Source organism: Procambarus clarkii, chromosome 47 (genome assembly GCF_040958095.1).
Source record: "Procambarus clarkii isolate CNS0578487 chromosome 47, FALCON_Pclarkii_2.0, whole genome shotgun sequence".
NCBI classification, from domain to species: domain Eukaryota; kingdom Metazoa; phylum Arthropoda; class Malacostraca; order Decapoda; family Cambaridae; genus Procambarus; species Procambarus clarkii.
The window spans coordinates 23,871,293-23,889,613 of NC_091196.1; the positions used below are offsets into that span (position 1 = coordinate 23,871,293).

An 18,321-nucleotide genomic window follows, 5' to 3' on the forward strand; every position below is an offset into this window, starting at 1 on the left:
TTGAAACTCGCTTTGTGCGATACGTCCGCGTACGCGTTGGCCGCCCCTTTCTGCCCGGACCTTGGCATCTCCCACGCCTCCTGCTGCCACTCCTACAGGAATAACATGGAATTTGGTTTGGTATTTTTCTCATGACCTATCACCTGCCGGAAGAGAGAGGGGGAGGGAAAGGGTTACAGCCATTAATGCCTTCTGACACACCAGCGAGTATATGCTTCTGCTCAGAGCTAAATGAAGCTCCTGGTGTATTTACACCGAGAAGTGAGGTACTCTTGTTTAGGATAGTGCCTGGAGTATACCTGGAGTATACCTGGAGTGTACCTGGAGTGTACCTGGAGTGGGTTCTGGGAGTTCTACTCGCGAAGGTCGGTCTGGGGCCAGGCTTGTCATGTGATAAACTTAGTTTAAAATACTTGCTTGGAGCGGCCGGCACGCCCACATATCCACTACAGTCTGGTTGGTCAGGTATCTTCCGCGTTCACGGATCATCTCAACAAACAGACTGGTTGACAGTTCATTGGTTGACAGTCGAGTGAACAAAGCTTTTTTGCAAAAATAGTTTTATATAAATAAAAAAAGAAATACAGTGTTTGCATTATCTACAATACATAGGTTAATATTGAACTCACGTTAAAGTAATTAATCTGTATTCCACTGACGAAACATGTACATCTTTCCTCAATCATGGCGGGTATATTTGTATTTATTAAACAGCTTATGAGCTCCGAAGCGCTACGAGGTTGTCTTATAACAATAACATCCTCGGGTTGTGAAGTTTCGATGCTCACAAAGTGGTTAATAAAAGCAGAGTAAGCCGTTGTGGCCGACGAAAGATATACAGGTTTCGTATGTGGACACATTTAACCTTGATGAATCTAGCCCCAGGACTCTCACCCACCCGGATACACAAGCTCTTGTGTCACTTGTTTCTTGATGGCAAACAGGCTTAACGACCGTGATTGTTCGGCCGACGTGTTCAGAGTCGCCGCCACACCGCTGTCTGGGGCTGTAAGACCCGCTGTGGACTCCATTCCTGGTTTACTACTGCTGTACTGTTGTTGTTATAGATTCAGCTACTCGGAACAAGTTCCAAGTAGCACGGGCTATGGTGAGCCCGTAGCTTACCTGGCACAGGAGCGGGGCAAGTAGCACGGGCCATGGTGAGCCCTGAAGTGGACTTACTGGCACAGAAGCGGTGCTGTGTGTGTGTGTGTGCTGTACAGTTTACTTTGGACTGAAGTACACTTGGTCAGCAGGCTGGTGTGACGGCCACCACAGCCCGCGCCCGGGTTATAGGCTTGAGCTCAACATCAAAACCTTTTCTGTTATTCCTGACGTCGAGACGAAGCTGATGTGTGGAATATGCACCTAGAAATCACATTAATTTGTTGGATCTATGAAAAGATATTGAGGCCGTTATATAGAATCGAACCCGTGTCACCGAACTCATTAAGCGTACACACTACCGACTGGACCAAGATGGGCTATGAACATCTCAAGCAGAAGGCCTACTTGGCGGTCATGGAGTATGGAAGTCACCATCCGGTTCGACGGGTACTTATCAACTGGGTGCCAAGTCATGTGGGAATAATAGGAAATGACATTGCAGACGAAGCTGCAAAACTTGCAACTAAGAGGAGAAATGTAGACATTTACATACCACTGAGTCTATCACAGATTAAGAAAGTACCGGTTCCCACAATGCCAGTTTAGTTCATCTTGGTGCAGTCTAAGGTAGTGTCTGTGCCTGAGAAGGTCAGTGACGAGAGTTCGAGCCCACGGTACGGCTGTGAGGGGCGGAATGTGTTGAGGTCCGAAGTGTATGCTCTTGGCGTCTCCTTCAGCTGCTCAACTGTAACTTAAGTCTAGGAATACTGACCCTAGATGTTGTTCCACTCTCTCCCCTTCTCTGTCTCTCTCTCTCCTCTCAATTGTCTAGGGGTCGGACAATGCAACCGTATTTGAGGTCTGGTCACAAGAGGTCAGTACTGGTGTTTCTGTCGACCTTCTCACTCATATCACCCCCTTACTCACCCCTCACTCATGTTAACACTATAGTATTACCTCATAACTCTATCTTAGCTCTTACTCGCCTCCCTCTCCCGTCGCTTTTCGTCACCTTAAATCATCCTTTCACCTTGTCATATGTACCTCACACGCCCTCATTTCTCTCTCCCATCACATATATGGCCTGTACTTTAGCCTCATCGCTGCACCATCACCACAATCACCACCACACCACGGTCCCACCCCACCACAATCACCACCACACCACAATAACCACCACATCGCAATCACCACCACACCACCGTCCCCACCTTTCATACCACAATCACCACCACACCACCGTCCCCACCTTTCATACCACAATCACCACCACACCACCGTCCCCACCTTTCATACCACAATCACCACCACACCACCGTCCCCACCTTTCATACCACAATCACCACCACACCACCACTACTCCCCAACAATCACGAGAGTGTAAACACAGTAACTAACATAAACATTATAGTGTAGAAGGAACCAGCCACCAACAACCACCCCCATTCAACTTCCCAAACCGCCTGTACCTACAGCATGCTTCTGAATTCATGAGTGTTAATTAATATTATGTGTACGTGCTTCTTGTATTCTTGCGTGACTATGTGGCAATATATGTATGACCATGGGGCAACATGTGTGACCATGAGGCAACATATGTGACCATGTGGCAACATATGTGACCATGGGGCAACATATGTGACCATGAGGCAACATATGTGACCATGATGCAACATGCTTGATCCGTGTTTTTATTGCTTATTCACTTTTGTCAATTTTTTTAGCTATTTTGTTTAATAATATTTAGATATATTATCAAATACATCATGTTTTATGCTGTACATACATTTTGTCTAGACATTTTAATATCATGAAGACAACTAGCTAATTAGAATATTTATTTTATCATGCTAAATAGTTGCTGTTTTCATATATATATATTTTTTTTAGTAACTAGTAAAGTTAACCAATTTCCCATTAAGGGAGGTTTTTAAACTAGCACTTGGGACTATCGTTGGTATGGGTGCAAGGTGCACTGTTGGCACTGTGCCTCCAGGCACCTCCTGGAGGACCTGATCAAGCTAAACACTCGAACTGAACGCTGCCTCTGCACCTTGGCCCTGTACTGCAACGGTGCCATATTCTTGCAAACGTTGTGTGTGTGTGTACTGGGGATAATGCTCCTGTTAGGTCTAGGTACCTCTGGGCACTCAGATACTACTACAGGGTATTTTAACCCATATGTTAAAATCTTACTGCTTCTTTCAAGGATATTCTTGAATATTTGTAGGAGCTTCTTTGTTATTATGATTCTCTCTCTCTCTCTCTCTCTCTCTCTCTCTCTCTCTCTCTCTCTCTCTCTCTCTCTCTCTCTCTCTCTCTCTCTCTCTCTCTCTCTCTCTCTCTCTGTGCACATTAAACATTTAGTGTTATATTTCCTGGCTGTGTTTAAGAGTTGAAGTGAGAGATTTCTCCTCTCTCTCCCTTCCATGTTAGGAGGTGATCTCTTGTAATAATGACATTGAGCACCTGAATTACTGAGAGTTGAGTGAGGGGTGGTGAGCCAGTCCTTCAGAGGGGAGTGAAGGGAGGGAGTGCCAGTCCTTCAGAAGGGAGTGTAGGGAGGGAGGGAGGGAGTGCCAGTCCTTCAGAGGGGAGTGAAGGGAGGGAGGGAGTGCCAGTCCTTCAGAAGGGAGTGTAGGGAGGGAGTGCCAGTCCTTCAGAGGGAAGTGAAGGGAAAGAGGGAGAAATACTTTCTCTCCCTCTATCTTGTTCTTTTTCCACCTTTACACCCTTTCTGAGATTTGCAGTAAATCTACACATTTTAGTAATAGCTGTAAGGTTAAGCAACTGTGACGAGGGCATGGAGCTTCCTTGCATGATGGGGAAGAATCAGGTTTGGTTAACATCAGTGCAAAGCTTTTAGAAATACCTCGCTCTGGTATCTTTCATATGTAAGCTGCTCTTGTAGATCTGTACTTCCTCAGTGCCTGGTATATATATATTTTACTCTCCTTGCCTCCAGTATCAAATATCTTCTGTAAATTATATTGTACATGTGTACCATCTGAGCCCCTTGTACAAATTATCTAGGCCTATGGTACTTGAGGGGCATGTGTAAGTACCTATTCTGACATTGCAACCCCCTTGCCTAAATTAACCCATTAGGTAGCTGTGAGCGTGTATAGCTTACCTTGACACGCTCTGCCCTCACTAACTTGACCTGTGTTGGTGTACCCTCCGCCTCCTGGACCTGACTCTCACGTTCTTCCTGGGCAGGACCCAGTGGTGCTGCGCCAGCGAGCACTCCGTCAGCACTCCTTCTTCCAGTTGCACGTTCACCTCAAGCGCGGGGAAGACCTGGTGGCCCGGGACGCCTGCGGTAAGCTCCTCCCCCAATACTCATCCTACCAATCAGGAGACACCGCGAGTGCAGGTAGTGACCAATCATATGTTGTGTGTGTGTATTCCTACTATGAGCTCTAACCAATCAGCGTGCACCGTTGGCGAGTGCAGCATGGACCTTCTCACATCTATTTTTTTTTCTAACCATTCAGAGCCCGTAGTCTCAACAGAGAACCGAGACTACGAACCATTTCTTGCTTCTAACTGAAGATGTACCAACCCAACTATCACCCAATTTCGGCTACCAGCCTTGTCTTCGGCAAGGACTCGAAGGCCCGGACGAAGATAGTTTGCGGTCTGTCGTCTTCAGTTACGAAAACATGAATACTCTCGACTCTGTGGAGACTTGGGGCTCTGGGAGACACATCACCTAGCAAAGCCCATCACTCACCAAGTGGTTACCAGCGTCACTTACAGCTCAGGTAGTGGTAGATGCAGCTGTGGCTTATGCAGATGCAAGTAGATGGTAGATTAACCTTTTCATCAAGCTGCTGACGATTGCCTCTTCTGCTCTCACCATCTCCGCCATCACTTGCCAGGGACTCGACACAACACCAAGACTACAAGAAGAACATTTTGGAATGTTTCCTGGAATGAGCTAGTCTGCTTTGCGTAGAAACTTCTCCTGATGGAAGTTATTGTTGTCTGCGGGTGTCTGGAGGGTTAGTGCCAGGCGCTGAAGGCGCTGGGTTCATGCTAGGCTCGGCAAGGCGTTGGGCTCATGCTAGGTTCGGCAAGGCGTTGGGCTCATGCTAGGTTCGGCAAGGCGTTGGGCTCATGCTAGGTTCGGCAAGGCGTTGGGCTCATGCTAGGCGCTGAAGGCGCTGGGCTCATGCTAGGCTCGGCAAGGCGCTGAAGAGGTCAAGCGGGTATTAAGGAAACGTTTCGCAACGCTCCTTACAGAGGCGCCAGTGGCTTACAAGCAAGATTGTTGACTTGTGGAACAAATTACTACGTGCCTTAGTATACGTGGGCTCATTTGATTGTTTCAAGCGCAGGCTAGACATATGAATTTGGATGAATATAATTAAGCGCTGCGTCGTCGGGTCATTGGTTCTTCTGTGGTTTCCTTAAATGTGCGTCTTATTGTTCTTAACCGTTTCTTATAGTGAAGGTGATTTGGCCATCAGCGAACACAACCATGGGAAAACCTCCTACTAACTAACTAACGTTAGTTAGTTAGATCTAACTAACGTTAAACTTTCGTTTTAAAGAGTTTTGAGAAGGTTCATTATGTCTAAATATCGTCAAATGCCTGTCATAAACGGTGCTAACTGTCTATGGATCGCCAAACAAGTTATCTGAATTGTGATTAAAAAAAGCGTCAAGCTAAGAATTGCCAAATGCGCGAAAACCATATATATTGCAATGACTGATTAATTAACCGACAAAACAACCATTGCCGCCCATAGCCTCATTCAATATAAGGCCTTCTAAGATGTTATTAGCACTAACGACATAGCGACAATTAGCAAAAAGATAACACTAATTGCCTCTAGTTATTAGAAATTCTGTTTTTTTTTAAGGCAGTATTCCTTGTGGCTGTAGCTGTGCATGATTTGATAGATTTATTTGAAGGAATGTTGCCCTAGTGCATTGCATAGACGTTTCTTCAACATTAGCTGCATGTTAGAAAATGATATTATATACAGTACATAAATATATATTGATACATTGTTATACTCTGATAGTATGTGTAGATCCTTGTCATGTGAACTATATTGCTGTGTGTGTGTGAAGGTTTGGTTACGTGAAGGTCTATTGTTTCTGCACCTAGGCTGAAGGAAGAAGAATTGTTTAGTTTAAATAATAGGTTTTAAGGTCCTTTGATTTGTGATGGTTCCTTAAGGTGACTTCCTGTGAGGCTGTACTGTCTTAACTCCTTCTTGGTTCTTAAGGACTCGTCATCCTCTCACACTCATCTCTCACTGTCTCTAATCTCTCTCATCTCTCACTCATTTCTCACTCTCATCTCTGTCTCTTATCCCTCACTGTCTCATATCCCTTATCTGTGCCTCTTATCTCTTTCATCTCTCACTCTTATCTTTGCCACTTATCTCACACTCTCACTTAATCTTATTGATGTCTCATCTCTCACTGCATATTATCTCGCCTCTCTCTCTCTCTCTCTCTCTCTCTCTCTCTCTCTCTCTCTCTCTCTCTCTCTCTCTCTCTCTCTCTCTCTCTCTCTCTCTCTCTCTCTCTCTCTCCCCCCTCTCCCACCTACCCCTTCCCCCTTCCCATCCCACGCACACCCAAATCAACCCAGGTATCTAACACGTTTATCCCCTCTTCCTTCCCTCTTTCCCCTCACCCACCCACCTACGTGGGGGGGCGACGGACCACAGGCACCAGCGACCCCTACGTCAAGTTCAAGGTACAAGGGAAGCTTGTTTACAAGTCCAAGACGGTGTACAAGGACCTGAACCCCACCTGGGACGAGTCATTCACCGTGGCTATCGAGGACCCTTTTGAGCCCGTCATGGTTAAGGTGAGTAGAGAGAGAGAGAGAGAGAGAGAGAAGGGAAAAGGGCAATGAGAGTGGATGAGCAAATCCACACGGGCTGTGACGAGGATTCGAACCTGCGTCCGGGACCATCCCAGACACTGCCTTAATCGACTGAGCTACGACACGGTTAAAAGGGTTGAAACCGAAGTTCTACTGAACTTACTGGATCCCGTAGCCTCTCCGAGGCACAAACATTTGATGCATCACGTTAGTGTGATCTCTGTGTGTGAGAGTGGATGAGGGTAAGCTATAGCGTCCCCTGCGTATATTATATATGATAACCTCCAACTCCTCTCCTATCTTATATGTTAATTAGTGTTACCTCTTGCTTTCACAGGTGTTTGACTACGACTGGGGCCTCCAGGACGACTTCATGGGCCTCGCCTCCATCGACCTCTCCACACTCGAGCTGGACAAGTAAGTCCTCTGACCGGTGATGATGATGATGAGCTGACTTGGGGAGTAGGCGGGAAGGTGGTGGTGGGGGAAGATTGTAGTGTGGGAGAAGGGGGTGGTTGTACTGGTTGGTGATGGTGGTGGCTGATGTTTGGGTGTGTGGTGCGTGCTTGATGGGGGGGGGCTAGTTCTCGTGTGGTAATTGAAGTGGGGGTTGGTGTAGTGATTGACGGGGTCGTTGGTGTGGTGACGCAGTACTCGCCTAATTGTGCTTGCGGGGGTTGAGCTTTGGCTCTTTGGTCCCGACTGTTGTCTAAGACTGTCTGAGTATAAGACTGTTGTCTTCCAACATCCTGTAATATGGCAGATATTATTGATAAAATATTTTTTTCGTACTGGACGAGAATGTAAGGTCCTTTCATCTCCCCTTCCCAGAATGTCACACTCCCCTTCCTCCCGAATCCCTTCCCTCAATCTTACTGCCTTCCATTACCTTTCCTCTTTCCTCCTCCAGAACACGCTCTCTCTCTCTCTCTCTCTCTCTCTCTCTCTCTCTCTCTCTCTCTCTCTCTCTCTCTCTCTCTCTCTCTCTCTCTCTCTCTCTCTCTCTCTCTCTCTCTCTCCCCCCCTCCCCCCCTCCCCCCACACCCTCGGGGTGAACCTGCACCATATTTGCGCATCCAGTTAAAGCCTTCAGTAGGCTAGCGACCTCGATGATGTGGCAAACCTTCGCCAGACGTCCAATCTACCCCTTGAGCGCTTCTTTATTATACCTCGCACCATCCCCCCAATCCTGGCACTCTCTTTCGTAGGCAAACTTAAGCTTCTTATCTAAGCCTTTTTTCTTCTTCTTAGCTGGTCATTGTAGCAGAATCTTCTTGCGGTGGGAATTTTCCATCCGCCTCTTGAGGGTTGGCTTGAATTTCAATCAAGTTTGAGATGTCTGGGTCGACCAAAGGTTCGCTCGCCCGTATACTGAGATCGAAGCTTCTCTGAATGAATCTTCAGGGTTGTATATTCCCTCCTCGTAGCTCAGGCCACTCTGCTCTGAAAGAAGCCTTGTCGTATATCTTCGGAACTTTTCTAGCTTTATGTGTTTGTTTTTTTTTGGATGTGGGGTCCATGCTGGCGCTGCACACTAAAAATTGGGTCACACGTAGGTTGTATATAATTCTTAACAGTTGTAAGAAAGCAATAACGGGGCTAACAGCTCTGGTATGGAATTACATTCTTGCAAATCCAATAACACGCTTCTGGCGTTGGGCAGTGTATGCAGATGTTGGCTAGTGTTATATATATATATATATATTATATAATATAGAGATTACACATGAAAGAGATATATATACATATATCTCGCGGTATATATGGTATAGAAGCCCCGGTAGTTATTCCTTGTTTTTATATTTCATCAAAGCCTCCATTTTCTGACCTGATAATGCCTTCTTCATTTGTACTACTGTAATGCTCTTTTCACTCCCGGTCCTATCTTCAGCAACCGTTTCTGTCCTGCCTGGGGAATTAAGCCCAGATCCCTTGATTGCGAGTCAAAGATGTAGACTCGCAGATGTCTACATCTTTGATCTCTACATCTACATAGATCTCTACATCTACATAGATCTCTACATCTACATCTGTCTACATCAAAGATGTAGATGTGCCTGAGTTTCTTTACTTGCTTCATTAGTCTCAGTGCGTTCTCACGATGCAGTGGGCATGGTGAGAATGCACTGAGGTATGCAGGTAAGGTAAGGAATGCATCCTTACCGCCGACATTGTGAATCGAATCTAGTCTAGTCTTCCTGAATCTAGTCTTTTCTTCATTTTTTTTCCTCTGGCAGGCCACAGGAAGTGGTCTTGGCGCTCTCCGAGCCTGGCAAGTCCAACTACATGGGCGTGCTCCACCTCGGCCTCACACTCCAACCCAAAACACAGGAAGAGAAGGAACAGGTAGGTCGTACTTGCATCAAGTCCGGGACTATAGAAGAGGCTGCGACACTCGAGTCCACATCTAGCGAGGTACGTTACAGGTCGAAGTGATGTTCTGACTAGCCAAATTCCCTGCTGGAAAAAAAATATGTTCGAGGAACGTTTAATCAACGTTGGAGGAATGTTAACCCCCAGTGGGCATGATATCCAAGAGTGGCGTTGGTTCGACGTTGCTTTTGGATATGGTGTCCACTGAGGATAACGTTGAAGCTTCGTTATCAACGTTGAATCTAATGCTACATAAACGACGGTAGGTTGGCCCACTGGGAAGCATTTCCCACTGGGAAATGCTTCCAAGGCGGGAATGAGGGAGGAAATCACCTTGACGGTGACCTTCTGCTACCCCGAGGTCACCCCGAGGGCAGGTCCAGTGCATTTCTCGTTACTGTGAGTGTAAACAATTGATATTCTTGGTCACGCCACTCTTGTCTCTCGCTTGAGCAGTGTTACAAGGTAGCGCGTACACATGAGAGAGATTTTACAACCATGATGTATGATAAAAAGAGAATGCACAACAACTGAAGAGTTTACTAGAACACATGCACTCACTGATACTACCCCGAGGTTTACAAGAATGCAAGACCTCTTGTATATATAAATAAATAAGAACTAACGATTGAAGTACAGATGGCCTTGTTGCTTCATTTTCTGAATGGGAAGCATCATAGAAAATGGACGTGGCTGGGAGAGAGAGAAAATGGGCTTCAATGGGGAACTTTGAGAAATAGTGCATCAACGTTGATCGCTGTTTTTTTTGTTTTTTTGTTCTTTATTTATTTATGTTCTTTATTTAACAAAAAATGTATATATATATATATATAATATTAAAATCTCTTAACCTAGAAAATATCCCAACAACAGAATCTCTAGAAGAAACAGGTCAAATTAGGCATTAAGCCAGATTCACGAAGCAGTTACGCAGGTACTTACGAACGTGTACATCTTTCCTCAATCTTTGGCGGCTTTGGTTACATTTATTAAACAGTGGCAAGTTTTCATGCTTGTAAAATCAACTGTTATTGTTATAAACAGCCTCCTGGTGCTTCGGAGCTCATTAACTGTTTAATAATTGTAAACAAAGCCGCCAAAGATTGAGAAAAGATGTACAGGTTCGTAAGTGCTTGCGTAAGTTCTTCGTGTATCTAGCCCCTGACGGATACCTTAAATATGACTAATACAGTAGAACGTTTTCAACCCGATCCACTCTTGAAATTGTCTAAATGTCTCGGCAAAAGTCTACAATCTTTGACAAATCGTCTCACAGAAGTGACAACAAAAAGTACTTCTTTCATAGCGGAATTACACGAAACAATGGGTATAAATTGGATAAGTTTAGATTTAGGAAAGACGAGTAAATACTGGTTCGGTAACAGGGTTGTTGATTTGTGGAACCAATTACCGCGTAACGTGGTGGAGGTGGGGTCCCTCGATTGTTTCAAGCGCAGGTTGGACATGTTTATGAGTGGGATTGGGTGGTTATAGATGGGAGCTGCCTCGTATGGGCTAATAGGCCTTCTGCAGTTACCTTGTTCTTATGTTCTTATGGAATGAATTAATTTGTGAAGCAGTTTGATTCTCACTAAGAAACGACGCGGCTTGGGTGCTAGGTGCACTTTTCACTGCTTCTCTCCTGCAGTGTTTTACAGTTTTAGAGTTTATCGTCTGTTGTCACTGCTGAGGGAAGGGAAGGGAACTATCAGGGGGGAAAGCGCCAAGCCATTACGACTGTATAGCACTGGGAAGGAATCAGGATTAGGATATGGGATGGGACGGGGGGAAAAAGGAATGGTTGCCCTAACCACTTGGACGGTCGGGTATTGAACGCTGACCTGCATGAAGCGAGACCATCGCTCTACCGTCCAGCCCAAGTGGTTGGGATACTGCAGAGATGTGAGAGGAAATATTACTCCTCAACTTAACCAAGGCTAAGATATGGTAATACGTCATCACCGTCTTGCGCAGAGACGTCGGCACCATCTTGAACGCTCCCTTTGTGCGCAGAAACGTCAGCGCCATCTTGAACGCTCCCTTTGTGCGCAGAAACGTCAGCGCCATCTTGAACGTTCCCTGTGTGCGCAGACACGAATAATTGTAAAAGTTAACGTTCCCTTATTTGCTAAACTTTTGACTTCAGTTTTTCCGTAAGTTTAAAATAAATTCCAAAATACAGCACCATGAGACCACGAGAACGTGTATCCGAGATAAATTATTGATTACCTACAGCAGGATCGAACTTGCGTCCCCAGATGAGACGAAGAGAAGAAAATGGATGGAAAAAGGGCAAGATTAAGGAGAAAATTGACTTCGAAGGTCAAACCACCATTTTAACTACCGATAAACTACCTAACGATCCTTGCCATGTTGGCCTCCCTCGTTGGGCGCTAATTAACTTTGGGGTCACACACACACACACACACACACACACACACAGTTGGGGAGGAAAACAAAGGAGTGGGTGCTTACCCCCTGTAAACTCACCCCCTTTGGACCTTCTTAAGATATCGAGGGGCCATTGACGAAACCTGTACATCTTACTCGCTCATGGCGGCTTACTTTGTGTTAAACAATTAATGAGCTTCAACAATTTGCAATCGGTGTTTTTATTGCTAATAAACAATCTCGAAACGCATCTAAATTCGTAAATTGATCAATATATGCTCTTCCTGCATAATAGAATGATAGACGGAGGAACTGCCGTGAATTTCACTCTGCCTCGAGTCTAAGAGATTGTATTGCTGTTACCGGATTATTGTTGCCCTCGGGCTGTTCAAAGGCAATTGGATATGGTAATCAATCCCCTCTTTACGAACAAAGAGGGAAAATCCCCCTTAACGTTAACCCAAAGAAATCCCTCTTTGGGTTAGCGCATCACTTCCTTTCATGCATTGAGAGAGAGAGAGAGAAAGAGAGAGAGAGAGAGAGAGAGAGAGAGAGAGAGAGAGAGAGAGTTGGAGTACCGTGTGTAGGGCTTCGAGGGCGTCTCCCGGCTTGGCCAATAATGGATACGTTATAAAAATGGAAATGTGTTGACCCGAGGCATTCCTTCACTCGCCATAATTTACTGGGCGGGAGTGGAGGTGGGCTTGGTGGTGGTCTTCAGAGAGAGGTGGTCGCTGAAGGCAGTGGTGTGTGTGTGTGTGTGTGTGTGTGTGTGTGTGTGTGTGTGTGTGTGTGTGTGTGTGTGTGTGTTGTGTGTGTTGTGTGTGTGTCTGATGGAGTGGATCTCACCGCTTGAGTCTTTCCAATGGTTTACCGATAAAACAGAAAAGTGGGTAGCGCAATTAACTCACAACCCATGTGTCCTGGGTTCGTTTCCCAGGATTACATATATATATATATATATATATATATATATTTTATTAAATATGACCGAAAAAGTAAGATTAATAATTCTAACACGAATTTTCTCAATCTTTCGTACATTATGCTTCACTGTTGGAGGTAAATCAAAAATCACTTCTCCAAAATTCATTTTTATTTCTAGTCTGACGCGACACGGGCGCGTTTCGTAAAACTTATTACATTTTCAAAGACTTCACAAATACACAACTGATTAGAACTTGCGTTTCCCTGATTTTATATCTACATTTGAGTGAGGTGGGAAGGGTGATGTGGCATTACATTTGAGTAAGGTGGGAAGGATGATGTGGCATTAGAGGATATTAATAGGGTATTAAAAGTATCAACACAAGACAGAACACGAAACAATGGATATTGAATAGAAGTGTTTGTAGAAAGCCTATTGGTCCATATTTCTTGATGCTTCTATATTGGAGCGGAGTCTTGAGGTGGGTAGAATATAGTTGTGCAATAATTGGCTGTTGATTGCTGGTGTTGACTTCTTGATGTGTAGTGCCTCGCAAACGTCGAGCCGCCTGCTATCGCTGTATCTATCGATGATTTCTGTGTTGTTTACTAGGATTTCTCTGGCGATGGTTTGGTTATGGGAAGAGATTATATGTTCCTTAATGGAGCCCTGTTGTTTATGCATCGTTAAACGCCTAGAAAGAGATGTTGTTGTCTTGCCTATATACTGGGTTTTTTGGAGCTTACAGTCCCCAAGTGGGCATTTGAAGGCATAGACGACGTTAGTCTCTTTTAAAGCGTTCTGTTTCGTGTCTGGAGAGTTTCTCATGAGTAGGCTGGCCGTTTTTCTGGTTTTATAGTAAATCGTCAGTTGTATCCTCTGATTTTTGTCTGTAGGGATAACGTTTCTATTAACAATATCTTTCAGGACCCTTTCCTCTGTTTTATGAGCTGTGGAAAAGAAGTTCCTGTAAAATAGTCTAATAGGGGGTATAGGTGTTGTGTTAGTTGTCTCTTCGGAGGTTGCATGGCTTTTCACTTTCCTTCTTATGATGTCTTCGATGAAACCAAGACATCATAAGAAGGAAAGTGAAAAGCCATGCAACCTCCGAAGAGACAACTAACACAACACCTATACCCCCTATTAGACTATTTTACAGGAACTTCTTTTCCACAGCTCATAAAACAGAGGAAAGGGTCCTGAAAGATATTGTTAATAGAAACGTTATCCCTACAGACAAAAATCAGAGGATACAACTGACGATTTACTATAAAACCAGAAAAACGGCCAGCCTACTCATGAGAAACTCTCCAGACACGAAACAGAACGCTTTAAAAGAGACTAACGTCGTCTATGCCTTCAAATGCCCACTTGGGGACTGTAAGCTCCAAAAAACCCAGTATATAGGCAAGACAACAACATCTCTTTCTAGGCGTTTAACGATGCATAAACAACAGGGCTCCATTAAGGAACATATAATCTCTTCCCATAACCAAACCATCGCCAGAGAAATCCTAGTAAACAACACAGAAATCATCGATAGATACAGCGATAGCAGGCGGCTCGACGTTTGCGAGGCACTACACATCAAGAAGTCAACACCAGCAATCAACAGCCAATTATTGCACAACTATATTCTACCCACCTCAAGATTCCGCTCCAATATAGAAGCATCAAGAAATATGGACCAATAGGCTTTCTACAAACACTTCTATTCAATATCCATTGTTTCGTGTTCTGTCTTGTGTTGATACTTTTAATACCCTATTAATATCCTCTAATGCCACATCATCCTTCCCACCTTACTCAAATGTAATGCCACATCACCCTTCCCACCTCACTCAAATGTAGATATAAAATCAGGGAAACGCAAGTTCTAATCAGTTGTGTATTTGTGAAGTCTTTGAAAATGTAATAAGTTTTACGAAACGCGCCCGTGTCGCGTCAGACTAGAAATAAAAATGAATTTTGGAGAAGTGATTTTTGATTTACCTCCAACAGTGAAGCATAATGTACGAAAGATTGAGAAAATTCGTGTTAGAATTATTAATCTTACTTTTTCGGTCATATTTAATAAAATATGTCTACAGGAAAGACTGCTACCAAAATATACTAATATATATATATATATATATATATATATATATATATATATATATATATATATATATATATATATAATATAATGTTTGTCCACACCTGGAGGTCAGATGTTTGGGGCTAGCCTCACCCAATGTTTCACGATGACACATGGGGAGGTATAGGTCTCTCATAGGCTGGTCTGGATTGACCCCCAGTGCCTACTTTTAAGAAACATACACTTTTATTCAAAATCCCTGCAACTCCTACTATGTCAAAAATGGGTATTTATAATATAAAAATCAAAAAGCACATTAAAGCGAGGGGGGGGGGAGGGGAACATTGACAAAAATAGTTGGCAATGATGTTTACTGATGGAAGCCTCGTGACATCACTATCGTGATGGAGTGTTCAGAGCCGGGATGTGTAGAGGGGAGGGAATCTCTCTCTCTCTCTCTCTCTCTCTCTCTCTCTCTCTCTCTCTCTCTCTCTCTCTCTCTCTCTCACTCTCACACTGAGAGAGAGACATTGTTAAGGCTAGTTTAGGGAGTGTTACAGCACATAATTTCATTTTTTAATCAGGATAAAATGCGGGGCTGCTTTTGTAAATTAGTTTGCCCTACTAAACAAAAATTTAATTATGGCTTGATAAACGGGTTAGGCGTTCGCGTTTTTTGTGGCTCAGGTGGGTACAGGAGCAGGTGGGTACAGGGGCAGGTGGGTACAGGAGCAGGTGGGTACAAGAGCAGGTGGGTACAGGGGCAGGTGGGTACAGGACCAGGTGGGTACAGGACCAGGTGGGTACAGGACCAGGTGGGTACAGGGGCAGGTGGGTACAGGGGCAGGTGGGTACAGGAGCAGGTGGGTACAGGAGCAGGTGGGTACAGGAGCAGGTGGGTACAGGACTAGACAGTTTCAGACTCCTGTCAGCAAGCTGAGCACTTTCCCTTCCCATAGCTCCTGGTGAGCCTTACCCTACTAGTTTCCTCCCTGAACACGACTCGCCAATCGGCTAACAACCAGGTACCCAATTGCTGCTGGGTGAACAGGGGCGCTCGGGTATGGATTGGTACCTAGTAAATCCTCCCTGGCCAGGGCTCGAACCCAGGGATATATAATCTGGGTTCCTGTCCTTGTTGGTGGGGAGGAAATCCGGTTTGTTTGGTTGGGTCTGTGGTAGGGGAGATCTTTCTTCTCCCTCCCTCCCTCTTTCTTTTCTCTCTCTCTCTTTTTCTTTGGTCCTCTGTTCTCTTCCCCTCTGGTGGTCAGGAAGTCTTTAAACATGGTGTGGCGGCTGCCAGTGTGTGGCCACGCTCACTGGGTCGCCCTAAATATTATGCCAGGCCCAGCCCCACCCCTCAACCCTCACTCTACCCTCACTCAACCCTCACTCTACCCTCACTCCTCTCACTCCACCCTCACTCCACTATACACAAACTACACTCGTACCAATCACAGCCACACCATAATGATCCACCAACATTACCCAAAGCCTCTAAGAGTTACGTACGTAAGGAAGAAATAAAACTCCTCCCACATTATAATTGTGGCAGTGAAAGAATGTGAATAATCACATTATTACGTTGAAATAAGCAAACTTTACAACAACATAAGACCAAAATAGGCTGCGGGTGACACCTATTTTTTTCGTAATTTAAATATAAAATGAGCCACTTTCTGATTAAAATTAAATTCATGTTCTTCACTCGTTTCTAATATTATAGTAAGTAAAGGTACAATTTATTCTTTTTTTTTTTTAAAGTCTAAGAAGTTTTAGTTAGTTTTTTAATTCTGTGGATCCGAAGAATTATCCAAAACTACTTAGAATTGTGTAAATAAATAAATAATAAACTCCCTAAAATTTTCTCAACTGACGATTTATTTAACGTGTTCAATTTAACATTTGGGTTAAAATAAAATAACTGTGCATACATTTGCATACATCTGTCCTGCCCGAAACGCTTTGCGTAATAGTGGCTTTAGGCATTGTATGTACTAGCTCTTATCTATAAAGCCAACAAACTTTGTAAAATCTCTTTATGTATGTACCTTTGCCTAAATAAAAATTATTATTATTATTATTATTATATATTATTATATTTATCTATAGTGAAATTAATTTTCCAGTAGCCTATACCAAATAACTTGGATAACTGTGAATACTTTATACGCAGTGGTCTCTTGCTGGAGCGGTTGTAGGCAGTGATTGTAAGGATTGGTGACGGGCCATGTCTGAGAGTCACTTAAGGCAGTTAACTATCAACTGGGCGTGGGGGGGGGCGGGGGTAGTTGGGGACGAATGGTGAGGGTCTTTGGGGCTAATGAGTAGGGGGGGGGGGAGGGGGAGTGTGAGGGGTAGTGGAGGAAAGTGTGGGAGCTGGAAAAAAGGGGTAAGGGGGGGGGGATGGTTGGGGTGGAAACTGATAGTTGCGAGGGGTGCGAAATGGGGTTTAGGGGGGGGGGGTGACAGGGTGACAGCGGGTTGTTCATCCTGTCACCTGTACCCAGACGCAGCTGGGACTCACTTAAATACCTCAAGTGAACACACTATCAAACATCTTTCAAGCCTAAAGTTTACGTTATCTTGCGGGTGCAAAGTGGGGGAAACCTTTTAAGACCGGTGCCTATGTTTCACACAACTTATTTTACCCACTTAAAGTGAGATTTATTATGGTACATATATTAATAAAGTCTCTTAGTTAGGAGCAGTCGCTAAGGAAGTCACTAAGATCTGTCCCCCGAGACACCTGGGGCCAGATTCACGAAAGCACTTACGCAAGCACTTACGAACGTGTACATCTTTCCTCAATCTTTGACGGCTTTAGTTACATTTATTAAACAGTTTACAAGCATGATAGCTTGCCATTCAACTGTTGTTGTTGTTATTAAACAGCCTCCTGGTGCTTCGGAGCTCATTAACTGTTTAATAATTGTAAACAAAGCCGCCAAAGATTGAGAAAAGGTGTACAGGTTCGTAAGTGCTTGCGTAAGTACTTTCGTGAATCTGGTCCCTGGCGTCTCAGTGGCTTGGCAAGTATGTTCGAACACCGATATTATGTACTCTCACAACCCAATATATTCTCTTGTATATACATAAATAAAGTGACCCAGAGTGTCCTGTAATCCTGTAGATTCCGTAACTCCGCTGCTCAGTTGTTGCCTCCGTCCCAAACCTAGGTGAAAAAAGTACCATGTAGGGACATGGTACTTGTACCCAAGACACACTCTTGACATTACATATGTCCTCCCTCTTCTACCTCATTGGTCCATGGATGACAAGAGAAAATACATAAATGCTGGTTACCATTGTAAAGTTCAAGTATGTTTATTGAGACAAGAAAGAAGTACATCTCAAAGGGATAGAGTAGCTTAGGCTATTTCTACCCTCCCAACAGCCCATGTCATGATGATTGAGGCTCTTGGCTACAGCAACATTGTACCAGCGTACAAATTCATTTACATGTTCTCCTCCTCGGCTCTCCTGAGCTTCCCCTGTATCGGTGCTGTAATCTGAGGATCCCCGTGATCTTGTAAGAGGATCTTGGGGATGATGGGGTAGCGGTCTCCCAGGTCAGCGTCCTTGGTAGCC

The 18,321-nt window shown here is 44.4% G+C and overlaps 1 protein-coding gene across 2 annotated transcripts in view; it reads left to right on the top strand.

The window, feature by feature from the left end:
* Positions 1–18,321, top strand: part of Mctp (multiple C2 domain and transmembrane region protein) — a 239,592-nt gene that overhangs the window by 142,490 nt on the left and 78,781 nt on the right. For both annotated transcript variants that reach the window (XM_045749849.2, XM_069302136.1), the window contains 5 exons: positions 1,940–1,981; positions 4,327–4,429; positions 6,801–6,943; positions 7,299–7,378; positions 9,199–9,307. In XM_045749849.2, coding sequence (XP_045605805.1) covers positions 1,940–1,981; positions 4,327–4,429; positions 6,801–6,943; positions 7,299–7,378; positions 9,199–9,307 — 477 coding nt within the window. The remainder of the gene's footprint in view (positions 1–1,939; positions 1,982–4,326; positions 4,430–6,800; positions 6,944–7,298; positions 7,379–9,198; positions 9,308–18,321) is intronic.